The following is an 18,522-nucleotide window of genomic DNA, read 5'->3' as shown; positions in this document are numbered from 1 at the left end:
AAAAAAAAAAAAAAAAAAGAAAAGAAAAAGAAAAAAGAAAAGAAAATAAAAGAAAAAGAAAAAAGTTTGTTTTCAGATTTTGGAATATTTGCATTATCCTTACTGGTTGAGCATCTCTAATTTGAAATCCAAAATGCTCCAAGGAGCATTTTCTGTGAGCGTCATGTTGGTGCTCAAAAAGCTCCAGATTTTGGAGCATTTTGGATTTCAAATTTTCAGATTATGGGTATTTAACTGGTAACAAGCTCATTATTTCCTCAAAATCTGTCATGACACCTTTTCCCAAAAAAGGTCATCCATATAATTCTCTACACCCTTAAGAGTCAATAAAATCACATTAAGCTCTTATGTAACAACTAGCATAAATTCATTTTTCAGTTCAATTAAAGATGAAAATGTATAAGCACAAATAATTGCCTTTTACGAATACCTGGGATAGGGACAGGATTTTGGAAAGCTCTACCCACATCAAAGATATACCTACTCTTACACCATCCTGACACAATACAAGCAAACCCTCAGTTCTTAAACGGATTCTTCCATAATCTATATATAACTTATTGAAGTCATTGCTGGTTGCAGAGTAGTCCACAGTTTCCCAAGTGTAACTCAACTCTGACATTCATAAACACTTTTCTTTCCCTGTGCTTCAAATTAAAGTTTCAACTATTCTGGTCTCACGGTGATGTATATTCAGATAAACTGGCATTTCTGTCCCTTAGCTAGGACCTCTAGGACACAAACGGCAAATATCAGGTTGGTTTAACTTTCATTTTTACCCCTCCCTCTCACATACATATTTTCTTACAATAATAATTAGTATATCTAAAATACAATCTCCAGGTTTCCAGCCCATGGAATTTCCAACCAGTGATAGAAAAGATAAACTGAAATTTAATAAAAAGAACTGAAATAATTAGATAAGTACTAGAGAAAATAGTTTCCCAATTTATTTGAAAGTCCTACTTTCCCTTCTTTGGGCATCTCTTTTAACATGTGGCCATGAGTCCACCCCATACCAACTTTTAATCAAGTGAAATCAGTAAACACCTTAAAGGGACTCAAGGAATAAAATTAATGTCCCTAATAAGTTGCCCATGGTGCAATATGATCATCAAATGTGTTTTGTCAGCAATATTATTTTTTAAATCTGACAATGTCACACATATAAAAATCCAAATTTCTGTCCTAGTTTAAAAGTGAGAAAAGTTTGGCAGCGTATGTTAATGTTGGGCTCACATTTCTTCATGGCCATTAGCCAAGGACTGAGTAACTGCTGTCCCTCTTAAGTGGACTTTTTCTCATACTCAACCTACTTTACTCACCTGTATTACCTGCCAGGAACTTCTAGACATTTGCCCTCCTTGAATTAAAGGACTCAAAACAGTCTTAAGTTAACAGAAAAAAATTCAGAAATCAGTTTATAGTAGAATTGTGAATAAGAGCTTTATTTTATTTATTTTTATTATTATTTTTTGAGATGGAGTCTTGCTCTGTCACCCAGGCTGGAGTGTAGTGGCGTGATCTCGGCTCACTGCAAGCTCTGCTTCCCGAGTTCATGCCATTCTCCTGCCTCAGCCTCCCCGCTAGCTGGGACTACAGGCACCCGCCACCACGCCCGGTTAATTTTTTTTTTTTTTTTTTTGTATTTTTAGTAGAGATGGGTTTTCACCGTATTAGCCAGGAATGATGGTCTCAATCTCCTGACCTTCTGATCTACCCTCCCTGGCCTCCCAAAGTGCTGGGATTATAGGCGTGAGTTTTAAAAGGGGAAGTGGTGGTCAGGATGGGGCTGTTTAAGGAATACGTAAGTCCTTTATTTGTTTATTTCAGAGATAGCGTCTTGCTCTGTCACCCAGGCCAGAGTGTGGAGTGCTATGGTATGACTATAATTCACTTCAGTCTTGAACTCCTGGACTCAAGAGATCCTCTTGCCTTGGCCTTCTGGTAGCTAGGAGACTACAGGCACATGCCAACATACCTGGCTAATTTTTAATTTTTTTTGTAGAGACAGGCTCTCACTGTGTTGCCCAGGCTAGTCTCAAACTCCTGGCCTCAAGTGATCCTCCCACCTCAGCCTCCTAAAAGTGCAAGGATTACAGGTATGAGAACCATCATACCTGGCATTAAGCTCTTATTTTAATATCCTCTGATTTACCATATAATTTATAATTAATTTATTTATAAGCAATAGTGTATTTTGTTTCACTAATACAGTCTTCCATTCATGTTTATTGTTTTAAGATATATTTTATAACTGGTAGGGAATTTTAACCTTACTATTCTTAAAAAAAAATTACCTTGGGTATTTATCCTTCCACAGGAAATCCTATTGAGATTTTGATTGGGATTACAGAGTATAAATTACATATTAGGAAAGAAATGTATTTTTAAAAATACCAAATCTTTCCCTTCAAAAAACCCCATATATATGTATATATACATATATATATACACATACATACATATATCTCTTCATTTATCCAGATCTTCTTTAATATCCTTTAAATTTTTAAAATTTTCTTTATAAAACCCTTACATATTTCTTATATTTATTCTTGGGTAGGGTTTTTCTTTTATTTTTTGTCTTGCAAAATAAATCTTTCTTCCTAATTACAGTTTAAAGTAAGTTGCTGCTGGCATACATAGGAAAGCTACTGATTTTGTATGTTCAACTTGAATCTGGCTATTTAGTTGAGTTATCTTATTAGTTGATCATCATGACTTTCTGTGTAGGCTAAGGGTTGGCAAATTATGGGCCTCAGACCAAATCTGGCCTGCTGCCTATTCTTATTGGAACATAGTCATACCCAAATGTTTCTGTACTGTTTGGTGCTTTCATGCTAGAATGGCGTTGTTAAGGAGCTGTGACAGAGATACTATGGCTCAAAAAGCCTAAACTACTGAACTATTGACCCTTTATAGAAAAGGGTTGCCCAGCCCACCTGATGTAGACAATTATATTACCTGCAAGTAATGACAATTCTGTCTCTTCTAAATGCATTTTATTTATTCATTCATTCCTTTTTTCTTTTTCTTGAGATGGGGTCTTGCTCTGTCACCCAAGCTAGACGGCAGAGGCATGATCTCAACTCACTGTAACCTCCGCCTCCCAGGTTCAAGCAATTCTTGTGCCTCAGCCTCCCAAGTAGCTGGGATTACAGGTGTGCATCACCACACCCAGCTACTTTTTGTACTTTTACTACAGATGGGGTTTCACCATGTTAGCCAGGCTGGTTTTGAACTCCTGACCTCAAGTGATCTGCCTGCCTGGACCTCCCAAAGTGCTGGGGTTATAGGCATGAGTCACTGCACCTGACCTATTTATTCATTCATTCATTTCTAAATAAATGGAAACTCCAGCATAATGATCAACAGTAATGATAATGGAGGACTTCTGTCTTGCAATGCTTTGTTTCATCATTACATATGATGTTTACTACTGGTTTCTAAAGACATGTTTCATTGAGTTAAAACATTCTTGGGGGCTTAAGATTTTAATTTAAGAACTGTACTTTATTCCAAGATTATGTCCTTCTCACTTTTTTCCATGAAATAATGGTAGTAACACACAAAGTAGTTGTTTTTAAACATATCTTTACATGGTAAAAAAAAAAAAAGGTTGACAACTATATATTAATCCATGAAATAGGTCATGAAAGTCAAGTCTAGGAAATACTAGGCTAAGTTACAGATATTATAGTGATATTTACAGCAGAAACTCTAGTGTATTGTTGTTCTTATTCACAATTATACTGGGTTTTATATATAAAGAGGCAGCATGGATTAGTGGTTAAGTGGCAAAGAACATGGACTTTGGATTTAGATAGCCTGAAGTGGGAATCTGGCTCTCTGCCTCCAGGTAGCTCTTAGAGCTTAGGCAATTTACCTAACCTCTCGAAATCACAGTTTCTTCTTCTTTAAAATTAGAGTAACAAGACCAGACGCGGTGGCTCACTCCTGTAATCCCAGCACTTTGGAAGGCTGAGGCAGGCAAATCACCTGAGGTCAGGAGTTCGAGACCAGTCTGAGCAACATGGAGAAACCCCATCTCTACTAAAAATACAAAATTAGTTGGGCATGGTGGCGCATGCCTGTAATCACAGCTACTCGGGAGGCTGAGGCAGGAGAATTGCCTAATTGCTTGAACCCAGGAGGCGGAGGTTGCAGTAAGCCGAGATTGTGCCATAGCATTCCAGCCTGGGCAACAAGAGCAAAACTCCATCTCAAAAAAAGAAAAAATTAGTGTAACAATAGTGCCCACGGTATAGTTGTTCTCAAAATTAAATGATAAAGAACTCTGTATAATATTTAGTCAATTATAAATATCCAACAAACGGTAGGTGTTATTATTTTATGTACTTGTTTACTTAGTACATTCAAGTAGTACCATATTTTAATCTTTTCTAATAGCAAGGTAGACATTTCAAGTTAACAATCCTAAGGAAGGAAGAGGGATCAGTCAGTTCTTTTGTTTTATTTCTTATGTTCAATATATTCCATAGTTTCACAGGATCACTCAGTTCTGACTGGGTTAATACAAATGGGTCAATGATAATAAATACATAATCTGAGGAAGCATTTAGCCATTATGGTTGTTCCATATAACTGTTTATATATTGTTACATATATTGTTTATCCTGTAACTGTGTGTGTCTCTTGTAGAAAACAATTTACAAATACGGATGCAACACAAAGAACACACCATCAATACAGGGCAAAAATAAGATGAGATATAAGCTTGTACTGTATATACACCAGAATTCTCCCCGAATGTGGGGATGTTCAATAGGCATTCAAAAAGAAGGGCCCATGGTCAGAGTTCAGGAAATGCTGTGTTTTTGTTTTGTTTTGTTTTTGAGATGGAGTCTCACTCTGTCGCCCAGGCTGGAGTGCAGTGGCACAATCTGGGCTCACCGCAAGCTCTGCCTCTGAGGTTCACGCCATTCTCCTGCCTCAGTCTCCCAAGTAGCTGGGACTACAGGTGCCTGCCACCATGCCCGGCTAATTTTTTTGTATTTTTTAGTAGAGACGGGGTTTCACCATGTTAGCCAGGATGGTCTTGATCTTCTGACCTTGTGATCTGCCCATCTCGGCCTCCCAAAGTGCTGGGATTACAGGTGTGAGCCACCGTGCTCAGCCAGGAAATGCTGTTTTGAAATTAGCATTGTAAAGCCCCAAAAAGAAATCAAATTATTGATATGGTAATGTGAACTTTTAATCTTCAGGAAAGGAAAAGTAGTATGGATCATTTTCTAAACTTATTTGAGCACAGAACCCTTCTTCCTCTGATCATTTCATAGGAATACACTGTGGGCACTGTGGGAAGTGCTGGATCCAACTACCACTAAAAATGAAGTTAAATCAATATGGAGTTGCGAGTATGACGTTGGGAAATAATTTCCATTTCTCTTTACAGATTTCATGGAGGGAAAAAAATTTCAGTAAGACTCAGAAGAAATGAAATGTGTTAAAACAAACAAAACAGACACAGTAGTTAGAAGGAAGCACATTCAGAGATTATCACCAGGAGACATACATGGTCAAGTAAGGATAAACAGGAGACCAGTTTTTGAAAACAGAAGAAAGAGTTTTTAAAAGAAAAACATAGCTGGGCATGGTGGCTCACGCCTGTAATCCCAGCACTTTGGGAGGCTGAAGCGGGTGGATCACGAGGTCAGGAGATTAAGACCATCCTGGCTAACATGGTGAAACTCCATCTCTACTAAAAATACAAAAAATTAGCTGGGCATGGTAGCATGCACCTGTAGTCCCAGCTACTTGGGAGGCTGAGGCAGGAGAATTGCTTGAACCCAAGAGGCGGAGGCTGCAGTGAGCTGAGATCGCACCACTGCACTCCAGCCTGGGTGACAGAGCGAGACTGTTTCAAAAACAAAAGAGAAAAGAGAAAAGAGAAAAGGAGAAGAGAAGAAGAGAAGAGAAGAGAAGAGAAGAGAAGAGAAGAGGAGAAAGAAAGAGAAAGAGAGAGAGAGAGAGAAAGAGAGAGAAAGACAGAGAAAGAGAAAGAAAGAGAAAGAGAAAGAAGGACGTGTGTGTTAATAAATAATCAACCATTTAGGCAAATTATCCTTCAATCTTCAAGCATGTTCAACTATTACAGTTCTTAATGGGTAAAGAAACTAAAATTCTAAATTGTCTAAGTTTAGATCCCATAGAGCAACAAAGATTTACTTACTTCACTAGAGCAGCTGCTTCAGGAAGTACATCAGCAAATGATTCACGGAATATGATTGCATTTTTCCTTTTACAGTTCTGTATGACATCATTGGCAAGGTAAAAGAGATTCAAACGGTGGGGATATGCAGCTAGAGATGACAAAAGACAATAAATAAAACCAAATGAGTCAATTTACAGTTATTTCAACTTATTCCAAATACAGTGTTCTCAAACTATAACTGGTATTTTTTTTCTTACATGGATATAAAAAGATGAATGTAATTACATGGATGGAAGGGAGGAAGGACGGATGGATAAACTGACAAATGAACTAATGGATGGAAGGGAGGAAGGATGGATGGACAAACTAGCAAATGAACTAATGGATCAGTTTACCAAACATACTAAAAACCTTGACTACTTCAGGTTAAGATTCTGTACAAGATAATCCTCAAGGAGATTTCTCCCTCACTTTGTAGATGTTTGGCACTAAAAAAAAGACCCAGTAACTCTGGAGAAGCTAAAATAAAACACAATTATAGTCTCAAACATCTGGGAAGACAAAAAAAAAAAAAAAATGAGCTGAACATGCTCAACTTGTTGCAGAAATACCAAGGTTAGTAGAAAGAGCATGGGCTTTGTAATCAAATCAGAATGTGACCTTAAGCAAATCAGAATGTGACCTTAAGCAAACATTTATTATAGACAGACCCTCCTCCCCATCAACCAATCCAGATACTACTCAGATACATCTTAGTCTTCCCATCTACTGGAGGGAGGCTCTGCTGCTGCTTTCATCACTAGACGAATGTCCTGCAAAATAATACAATCCTATGTATGCATCTAGGTTAAGCTTTTCTTTTTCTTTTTCTTTTTTTTTTTTTGAGATGGAGTCTCACTCTGTTGTCCAGGCAGGCTGGAGTGAAGTGGCACAATCTCAGCTCACTGCAACCTCTGCCTCCTGGGCTCAAGCAATTCTCCTGTCTCATCCTCCCAAGTAGCTAGGACTACAGGTGTGCACCACCATGCCCAGCTAATTTTTTTGTATTTTTAGTAGAGATGGAGTTTTACTATGTTGGCCAGGCTGATCTCAAACTCCTGACTTCAGGTGATCTGCCTGCTTTGGCCTTCCCAAAGTGCTAGGATTACAGGTGTGAGCAACCACACCCAGTTGGTTAAGTTTTTCAATGGCTCACGACAAGGCCCAACCAATGTACTATCTGGAACCCTGAGCAAAGTCACCTTAAGTTTCATTATTATGCTGGGTAATTTCAATGTCTAAATGGATGATCTACCATGTTTTCTTGTCTCTCGGTTCCTTGACCTCATATTTGGTGACCTTCAAGAACCACTCCTTTGCACATTTAAAAATCTCCTCCTCTGATCACAATCTCCCACTCCTATTATACTTGTTCTTTAATTTCACCAAGATCTCAGCTTTTTATTTTCTCTAATTCTACATTCTTTTCTCAGTACTCAATTCTTCACCAATTCCAGAGTCTTTGTCCATTATTTAAACCAATATTTTATTAAAACCCTCATATTCTTGTCCTTCTCCTCTCTAATTCAGCCTTCTGTCTCATGTACTTAATGAAATCCCAAATTTGGATCAATCTAACTGCATTTACTGCACCTTTATTTCTGCTGCTGGATTCTGCTGAAGAAAAATCGTATAAAAAAAATTTAAATCATACAAATTAAAAGTCTCCTTCTTCACCTGGACCCTCCACATGTGCTTAGTCAGCATCCTCTCTCAAAGAAGTATTTCGAATTTTAACCACTTGTCAGGCCCGAATCTTTACCACATCACTTCTCACTCTCAGGAGATAAGCTTATATGGTGTTTCACAGAGAAGGCAAAAGTCATTAGATGGAAATTATCTTGTCAAAAAAAATGTATCCACATTTAAACTTACCTAGATCAATTTACCTAGTAAAAAGCATTACTCCTATTAAAGAGTAATCCTTCCACTACATACTGTTTCCTAGACTCTATTCACACCTTGAGAACATTATACTACATTAACTACGCTTGCTTCATTTTTTGTGTTTTTTGTTTATTTGGAGACAGGGTCTCACTCCTGTCACCTAGGCTGGGGTGCAGTGGTGCAATCACAGTTCACTGCAGCCTCCTCGGGCTCAGGTGATCCTCCCAGCTCAAGTCTCTCGAGAAGCTGGGACTTAAGGCATGCCACCATGCCTGGCTAACTTTTTTTGTACTTTTAGTAGAGACAAGGGTTTGTCGTGTTGCCCAGGCCGGTCCTGTACTCCTGAGCTCAAGCAATCTGCCCACCTCAGCCTCCCAAATTGCTGGGATTACAGGCATGAACTACTGCGCCTGGCTTATCCTTGCTTCTTGTAATTTAGTTTGATTCTTATTCATATTTATTATTATTATTTTTGAGACAGAGTTTCACTCTTGTCGCCCAGGCTAGAGTGCAATGGCACAATCTTGGCTCACTGTAACCTCCGCCTTGGGGGTTCAAGCTATTCTCCTGCCTTAGCCTCCTGAAGTTAAGTGGGATTACAGGCGCCTGCCACCATGCCCAGCTAATTTTTTTGTATTTTTAGTAGAGATGGAGTTTCACTATGTTGGCAGGCTGGTCTTGAAATCCTGACCTCAGGTAATCCACCCACCTTGGCCTCCCAAGGAATTACAGGCATGAGCCACCGCGCCCGACCTCTTATTTATATATTTACATTGTATTCCTTCAGGCTGTCTCTCAACATAGGTATATACACGTCTCTCCTATCTTAAAGTTTTCTTGCAACCACCTTAGGTTACCCCTAGCCTTTCCTTCCTTGCCTAATGTTAGTTAAGACCTTTTAGTGTGAAGAGTCTGAAAGAGTTTTGTATGATCACTGTCTACACTTTTAACTCCCATTAACTCCATAATTATAGGAGCCACTCTTTTATTGCACTTAAAAAATATGCAATCTACCATGCTAAGAGCTTTTAATAAATTATATTATCTCATTTATGTTGCCAATAGTTCACTCAAACACCAATTTTCAAGGTTACTAATAAATTCAATTTACTAAACCCAATGGAGATTTTTTTTTTTTTAAATATTATTTCTTTGTAGCTTTGGCACGCAGAATAATCTGTCACAGTACTTTCTCCTTTGGCTTCTGTCCTAACCACTCTCCTGGTTTTCATCCTACCTCTCCGGGTCCTCCTCTAGAATCATGTACAGGTAGCCAGTCTGGCTGTGATCATCCTTGTTTAAATGTTGATGTTCTCCAGGATTCTCTCCTGAGCACTCTTCTCTACTCATAGCATAGTGTTTTAAGATTTCAGGCTTTAAGTCAATCTTTTCCATTTCTGGCTCTGTCACTTGTTAGCTTTGGAGTCTTTTACATTACTTAACTCTTCTCTATGTTGCTTTCCTTTGTAAAATGACAACCTCACAGGATTGTTAGAAGAACTAAATAAAACAATATATGGAAAACAATTAAGATAGGGCCTAATGCACAGCAAATGGAATGCTATCAGCATAATCACCTCCTTCTAGTTGCTTTAACTACTTCAACCAATGTATCAATGACTCCCATATTTGTAAATATCAAGCCTGGATTTCCCTTTACCAGTCAATGTACACATCCACTTCAAAGTCTCCGAGGCACCCTGAGCTTGATTTTAATTTTTTTTTTTTTCTGTCACCCAGGCTGGAATGCAGTCACAATCTTGGCTCACTGAAACCTCTGCCTCCTGGGTTCAAGTGATCCTCCCACCTCAGCCTCCCAAGTAGCTGGGACTACAGGCACATGCCACCATGTCTGACTAATGTTTTTTTTTCTTTCTTTTTGAGACAGAGTTTTGCTCTTGTTGACCAGGCTGGAGTGCAATGGCACGATCTCGGCTCACTGCAACCTCTGCCTCCCGGGTTCAAGTGATTCTCCTGCCTCAGCCTCCCAAGTAGCTGGGATTACAGGCATGTGCTACCATGCCTGGCTAATTTTGTAGTTTTAGTAGAGATGGGGTTTCTCCATGTTGGTCAGGCTGGTCTTGAACTCCTGGCCTCAAGGAATCCACCAGCCTCAGCCTCCCAAAGTGCTGAGATTACAAACATGAGCCACTGCACCCAGCTGATTTTAATATTTTATTTTATTGTAATTTGTTTATTTATTGAGATGGAGTTTCACTCTTGTTGCCCAGGCTAGAATGCAATGGTGCGATCTTGGCTCACCGCAACCTCTGCCTCCCAGGTTCAGGCGATTCTCCTGCCTCAGCCTCCCGAGTAGCTGGGATTACAGACATGCGCCGTCACACCCAGCTAATTTTTTTTGTATTTTTAGTAGAGACAGGGTTTCTTCATGTTGGCCAGCCTGGTCTCGAACTCCCGACCTCGGGTGATCTGCCTGCCTCAGCCTCCCAAAGTACTGGGATTACAGGCATGAGCCACTGCACTTGGCCTTATTATTCTATTAATCTCCTTTCTCTTTTTCTGTCTGTTACTACTCTTTAGTCAGAATTTTAGCAATTCTTTCTGACTCCTCCTCCTCCTTACCCCCTTACACCCATTAATAAATCTCCAAACTCTAGCCAATTTTGTCTCCAATAATATTTCTCAACTTTATACCCTCTTGTCTTTCCCTTCCTACTATTGCTGTTTTCCGGGTTTCATTATCGTTGACCTGGACCACTCCTGCAACAGCCTCCTAGGCATATGCCCCTAGACTTGCTCCCCTTAAATTTCCTCCCTATATTGTTGCCAAATTTATTTCTTTTCTTTTTTTTCTCTTCCTTCCTTCCTTTTTTTTTTTTTTAAGAAAAGATCAGATTTGTTTGGAGAAAACAAAAAACCCACAGCCCAAAGGATGTGAATTTATATCTCAAGACATCTCCAGGTATTAAGTCTACAGATTACAAATCATTTTTATAGAAGGTATTTTTGTATAAATTTTACATGCATTCAGGAGCAGGATATAAATTAATCCCCGTTTCTATTTTAACAGGGGAGCAAGGTAGGGAAGTGGGAGTCAAATTCATTTGCAAATATGCAAAATTATCTAATTATTTCTCATATCAAATCTGTCAATGATTTCACACTGCTCAATGGAAAAAGCGGAAACACTTCAGCTTCCTTTACGATCTGCATCCTGCCTTCTCTTCCAGTCTCATTTCTCCCCCCTCAAATTCAAAGTTCCATCTTTAATGAATTACTCACAATTGCCAAAAACCCTGCTAAGTTGTGTTTTCTCTTTTAGTCAGAATTTTCCTTTTCTATAACTCATCCTAAACAGTTTTCAGTGGTTTTCTACTCATCCATAGGAAAACGTCCAAAATTTTAAATTTAACTCATGTCAGTTTCTGACCACCCCCATGTTAAATCTCTCCTTCTTCCTGCAAACCACCCCAAACTATTTTATTACTACTTTTCCTCAATGTAAACTCTCCACTCTAGTCAGAGCACTTTGGAAATTCTGGAGGAATGAAAAGTGGTCAAGGTAGTCTGGGAAGATGCTTAAAGTCTGTGGTCTTTAAGCACCCTATACTTTACCTATACATTTATCACACTGTAGTGTACTTGTCTGTATCCCCACTGGATTATAAGCACCCAGAAGACTGAATTTCTCTTGTTCACTGCCTTATTCTTTTTTTTGGAGACTGAGTCTCATTCTGTCACCCAGGCTAGAGTACGGTGGTACAATTTCGGCTCACTGCAACCTCCGCCTCCCAGGTTCAAGCGATTCTTGTGCCTCAGCCTCCTGAGTAGCTGGGATTACAGGTGCTGGCCACCACGCCTGGCTAATTTTTGTATTTTTAGTACACAGGGTTTCACCATGTTGGCCAGGTTGGTCTTGAACTCCTAACCTCAAATGAGCCACCCACCTTAGCCTCCCAAAGTGCTAGGATTACAGGCATGAGCCACCGTGCCCGGCCTACTGCCTTTTCTTTTGTTTGGTTTCCGTTTTTTTTTTAAGACAGAGTCTTAAAAAAGTGGTTGAGGTAGTCGCCCAGGCTGGAGTACAGTGGCGCGATCTCGGCTCACTGCAACCTCCGCCTCCCAGGTTCAAGCAATTCTCCTGCCTCAGCCTCCTGAGTAGCTGGGATTACAGGTGCGCATCACCACACCTGGCTAATTTTTGTATTTTCAGTAGAGATGGGGTTTCATCATGTTAGTCAAGCTAGTCTAAAACTCCTGACCAGGTAATCCACCTGCCTTGGGCCTCCCAAACTGCCAGGATTACAGGCATTAGCCACCGCACCCAGCCTATAATTTTTAATTTATTTAATACTTTATATATGCCAGGGACTGTTTTAAAGAGGATACAGATATTAACTTACATCCTCACCACAACTCTATGAGGTTGGTACCAGCCTGGGCAACACAGTAAGATGCTATCTCTCCAAAAAAAATTTTAAGTAAGCCAGGCGTAATTGCACAACTGTAGTCCGGTTACTCAGAGGCTGAGGTGGGAGGATCACTTGAGCCTGGGAGGCTGAGGGTGCAGTGAGCCACAATCACCCCACTGTACTCTGGTCTGTGTGACAGATCAAAGCCAGGAAGGAGCCCTGAGCCCTCACCAGAGACCAAACTGGACCTTGATCTTGAACTCTGCAACCTCTAGAACTGTGAGAAAATCAGTTTCTTTGTTTAAGCCACCCAGTCTGTGGTATTCTGTTATGGCAGCCAAGCTGACTAATGCAACTGTATAAGGAGACTATCTTTGTTTTTAGGAAATGAACACCAAAGTACCACATAGGGCAGCATGTCTGCAACATACGCTCAAACAGTTCAGAAATAAAAAGTGTGTGTGCCTGTAGAGAAAGCAGTAAGTGAGATAAAGCAAATATGTTAAAATGTTAATAACTGGGGAATCTGAGTGAAAAGTACACAGAAGGTTTTTGTAATACTCTTGTAACTTTTTAACATTTGAAATTACTCAAAAATAACAAGTTTAAAAAAATACACAGAATCCAACCACTACTTACTACCTCCACCGCTGCCTGTGGTCTAAGTCACTATCATCTTTTGCTTGAATTATTGCAGTAGCCTCCTACCTAGTCTCCCTGCTTCTGCCTTTGCCTGGCTTCAGTCTAATTTCAACTCAGAAGAGGGAGTGATCCTTTAAAAATATAAACTGATTGTATTATTCCATTTCTTAAATTACTCCCATAATGGTCCCCTCTTTAATACGAGTAAAGTTCAAAGTCCTTACAATGGCCTATAAATCCTAAACAATCTGGCACTGTCTTATCTTTCTGACCTAATTTCTTCATCACCACTGATTCCACTGTAGCCACAGTGGCCACCTTGCTGTCTTTACAAGGCCTCCAACACACCTGGCTGAGTCTTTGCCTCACGGTCTGTTAAACTCACTGTTCTGGAACTTTCTTCCCCTGTATTTCTCATGACTCATTCAATCACTGCCTTTAAATCTTGCTCAAATGTTCCTTTCTCCTTCTGCATAATAATTAAAAGAAGGTTGAATGCTTAGCCTTCAATGAATATGTTCCTGACTACCTTACTTAAAACTGCAACATCAGGCCAGGTGTGGTAGCTCACGCCTGTAATCCCAGCACTTTGGGGGGCCAAGATGGGTGGATCACCTGAGGTCAGGAGTTCAAGACCAGCTTGACCAACATGGTGAAACCCCATCTCTATTAAAAATACAAAAATTAGCCAGGTGTGGTGGCATGAATCTGTAATCCCAGCTACTGAGGAGGCTGAGGCAGGAGAATTGCTTGAACCCAAAGGCAAGGTTACAGTGAGCCAAGACTGTGCCACTGCACTTCAGCCTGAGCAAAAGAGCAAGACTCTGACTCAACAAAAAAAACAAAAAACAAAAAAACGGCAACATCAAGCCAACAACACTCCTACCACCTTTCTTTGCTTTATTCTCCCAAATAACACATAATTTTCCAATATACTATACAATTTACTTTTTGCCTATCTCCCCCACGAGAATATAAGCCTCATAAGGGCAAGAATTTTTGTCAGTTTTGTTTACTGCTGAATTCTCAGCACTTAGAATAGTGCTTAACACTTAGTCGGTGTTCAGTAACTATTTCTTGAATAAATAAATTAGAAAAAAAAAGAGAGGGAAAAAAAGAGGAGTTCTCTATTCAGTTTGGCTAACAATCCGTAAGGCTTCTCTGTAAATGCACAGCATAGGTAGGGACTAGGTACAATGAAGTATTCTAGGGGCTGTTGCAGAAGTTAATCTAGATATAGTCAGTGTTCTCACAACATCAATTCCTCAACTATCTATAAGCTAAGCATTCAGCCTTGTTTTAATTATTATGCAGAAGGGGAAAAGAATTAACAACAGGAAATTGTAAGGTTACTGATTTGAGTCTAAGTACCTACAAAATAAAACCGTTAACTTGGTAGGAGACGGGTTAGATACTTTTTAACTTGAATTTATATTATATGTCTACCTTGCCTTGTTCCAACAATGGGCTAAGATAGCTGATACATAAAGTGTTTTCAATCCATGCAGTCTTTCAATTATAGATAACAATCACTATGGTATAATGGAAAGGGCATCAGCACGAGAGTCCAGATCTGAGTTGTAACCCTTGAAAAACATTCATTTTCATTAGCTTAGATCTGTCTTCATTTGTAAAACAGGCTGCAGAAAGGAAAAACAAAAAGAAGAAAAACGCACATGGACAAAAATGTTATTTATAGTTGTAGAAAAAACTAGAAGCAACCTAAAGAATAGTAACAGGGGAATAGTTAAGTAAAGGTGCATCCATATTATGTGGATAATAAGTATATGTCTATAAATAACATGAAGATGCTTGCATGAGAGTGAAAACACAGGAAAGAAAAATGTACATATACCATTATGTAAATTATGTAATACACTATTCAAATGTATATGTAAAGGTACATCCATATTATATGGATAATAAGTACATGTCTGTAAATAACATGAAGATGCTTGCATGAGAGTTAGTAAAAACACAGGAAAGAAAAATGTATATATACCATTATGTAAACTATGTAAATACACTACCTAAATGTATAGGTGGGCCGGGGGCGGTGGCCCTTGCCTATAATCCCAGCACTTTGGGAGGCCGAGGTGGGCAGATCACCTGAGGTCAGAAGTTTGAGCCCAGCATGACCAACATGGTTAAACTAAAAATACAAAAATACCAAAATGAGCTGGCCGCGGTGGTGGGTGCCTGTAATCCCAGATACTTGGGAGGCTGAGGCAGGATAATCGCTTGAACCTGGGAGGCAGGTGTTGCAGTGAACTGAGATTGCGCCATTGCACTCCAGCTTAGGCGACAGAGTGAGACTCTGTCTCCGAAAAAAAAAAAAATTATATGAATATTTTTAAATAAATGTTATTTTCTAAACTTTCTATGCTACAATTATAATACCTTTATATAAAAAATAAAAGCATAGGCCAGGTGTGGTGGCTCACTCCCACAATTCCAACACTTTGGGAGGTCAAGATGTAAGGATTGGTTGAGCCCAGGGGGGTCAAGGCTGCAGTGAGCCATAGTTGTGCCACTACACTCCACGCTGAATGACAGGGCAAGGCCCTGTCTCCACACACACACACACACACACACACACACACACACACACACACACACACCATATCAAATAACTAATTTAGATTAGATCATCCATAACGTACCCTCTGGCTTCAATATCCTATGATTAAGTAAATATTTAACTGTAAGGACACTCAGTACAAATAATGGCAGTGTCACTTGAATACTTAAATAGAAGAAAACAACACCTTTTTTTCAAAGAATCTACATCTTCTCTTTAAAAAGATAAATCCTCCAACTTCCTTAAAATCACTTAGTTGCTTTGTTGAGGGTTAACAAGAAAAAATTATCTGTAAAAGTATCAAGGTAGCAGAAAGAACACTGAACTATGTAGAAAATCTGAGTGCCATACTCCTCCACCACTATGTGAGGATGATCACATTATCATTCAAACTGTTACATTTTGAGAGTGAAAGGGCATCACATCAGGACAGGTGCTCACATATGTTAGGCTGAGCTAAGATGCAACTAGCCTAAGTCTATGTAAAATGAATGTACTCAAAAAGTTTCTAAGGCCTCTTTTGGATCTAAATGTTATAATTTTATTTCTTTTTTAAGAACTGAAAATACTGAACAAATGGTGCTATATGTATAGAAGTCAGAGATGCTGTGTTTACTAAATAATATATTTTTTAAAGGAGTACCTTAATTTCTTGCTTAGGGGTTCAGATTTACAATTAAGTTTATCTGGGGAGATATTAATGAATGAACTTAAAATGTAACTTAAACTCCTGATGAGATGTTCTTGTTGGGACTGAGAAACAATGAGAACCCTAGCACTGTATGTGCCATACCCTACAACCAAAAGTATTATGTGAATACCATATGCTTTACAGAATGAAGTAAAAGAATACACTAATACAGAAATCAGAGCTAGCAAGAGATGTGCATTACTATAGGTCATATCATATTCGCACTTACAAGAATTTACAGGCTGGGCATGGTGGCTCACGCCTGTAATCCCAACACTTTGGGAGGCCGAGGCGGGCGGATTACCTGAGGTCAGGAGTTTGAGACCAGCCTGACCAACATGGAGAAACCCTGTCTCTTACTAAAAATACAAAATTAGCCAGGCGTGGTGGCGCATGCTTGTAATCCCAGCTACTCGGGGGGTGAGCCAGGAGTATCACTTGAACCCATGAGGTTGCAATGAGCCAAGATCATGCCATTGCACTCCAGTCTGGGCAACAAAAGCGAAACTCCGTCTCAAAAAAAAAAAGAATTTACTTGTAAGTACTTCGCCAGGCATGGTGGCGCTGTCCTGTAATTCTAGCACTTTTGGAGGCCTAGGCGGGAGGATCATTTGAGGCCAGGAGTTCAAGAATAGCCTGACTAACATGGTGAAACCCCATCTATAGTAAAAATTAGCCAGGCGTGGTGGCAAACGCCTGTAATCTCAGCTACTCGAGAGGCTGAGGCAGGAGAATCACCTGAACCTGGGAGGCAGAGGTTGCAGTGAGCTGAGATTGTGCCACTGTACTCCAGCCTGGGCAACAGAGAGAGACTCTTGTCTCAAAAAAAAAAAAAAAATTTACATGTAAGTACTAAGCCAGAGTGTGAGAGAGAAAACAACAAGAACCTTCAACAATGTTCAGGGGTAAAGGCAATTACAGTAGTCCCTCCTTAACCTCGGGGCATATGTTCTAAGACCCCTAGTGGATTCCTGAAACCAGACAGTACAGAAACTGACTGCTGTCAACTGAAACACATTTCTGTTCATATCTTCCACCAAAAACTTAATGCTCTTTTCATCTTAACCAAGCAGTTAATCAAGCACTGTGGCCGTAACTTTTGCAGTATGAGGTGCAACAGCAAAACTAGCACAAATTTCTTTTTCCTTCTTCATCATTTCACAGATAGGAGATTCATTCTTATCACAGATCTTAGCAACTTCAGCATATGATTTATTTTCTTATTAAGAATTTTAACCTTTTCACTTAAAGGAAGCACTTAATGGCTTTTCTTTGGCATATCCAAATTAAAAGCATCACTATTCTTGTGCTTTGGGACAATTATTAAGTAAACTAAGGGTTACTTGAACACAAACACTGCAATACCCTGGCAGTTAATATAACAGGGGCACTAATGCATGGGAAGCGTCAACAGCATGGATACAAAGGACAAAGAGAGAATTCCTGTCCTGGGCAAGATGGCATGAGATTTCATTATACTACTCAGAATAGTGCACAATTTAAAACTTATGAACTGTTTATTTCTGCAATTTTCCACTTAATATTTTAGGCATGGTTAACCTAGGAAAGTTAAACTGTAAGAGTCAGAAAGACATTTGAGGCCACAGAGAAATATTCACTGATGAAGAACCAGAAGAAATATTATCTTCATAAAGACGATGAGAGACAGAAAAACCAGGAAGTTTGACTCTCCCTAAATCGGCTTCATGTTCCAAGCATCAAAACATTCAGCTGATTTAATCTCTTAATATGATTCACCCTACAGAATTATATGCTACCAAATATAGCACAAATCATGCATATATATATTTCTGTACAAGGTTGTTTACAAAAAAAATCAAAAATTTTGTCATTACTAAAAATTTCCAGTATTTTCAAGCCTAATTTCATTTTATGTACTGACTTTAGAACCCAAGTCCTGAGTAAAATAACTTCAATATACACTGAAAGAGCCATATCTAAATTAAAAATCTCAAAGTAGTCTGTTAACATTCATAAGGTATTAATCCACCAGTTACTTAATTTACTATTCAGAATTTTTTTTTTTTTTTTTTTTTTTTTGAGACGGAGTCTCGCTCTGTCGCCCGGGCTGGAGTGCAGTGGCCGGATCTCAGCTTACTGCAAGCTCCGC

At 39.2% G+C, this 18,522-nt stretch overlaps 1 protein-coding gene across 1 annotated transcript in view; it reads right to left on the bottom strand.

The window, feature by feature from the left end:
• Window positions 1-18,522, bottom strand: part of RPRD2 (regulation of nuclear pre-mRNA domain containing 2) — a 126,929-nt gene that overhangs the window by 55,549 nt on the left and 52,858 nt on the right. The window contains exon 2 of the mRNA XM_011937954.1: window positions 6,197-6,326. Within this exon, the coding sequence (XP_011793344.1) occupies window positions 6,197-6,326 (130 nt within the window). The remainder of the gene's footprint in view (window positions 1-6,196; window positions 6,327-18,522) is intronic.

This window comes from Colobus angolensis, unplaced genomic scaffold, assembly GCF_000951035.1.
Source record: "Colobus angolensis palliatus isolate OR3802 unplaced genomic scaffold, Cang.pa_1.0 Scaffold169, whole genome shotgun sequence".
Classification (NCBI taxonomy): Eukaryota; Metazoa; Chordata; class Mammalia; order Primates; family Cercopithecidae; genus Colobus; species Colobus angolensis.
This window is presented reverse-complemented; position numbering and strand designations above follow the sequence as displayed.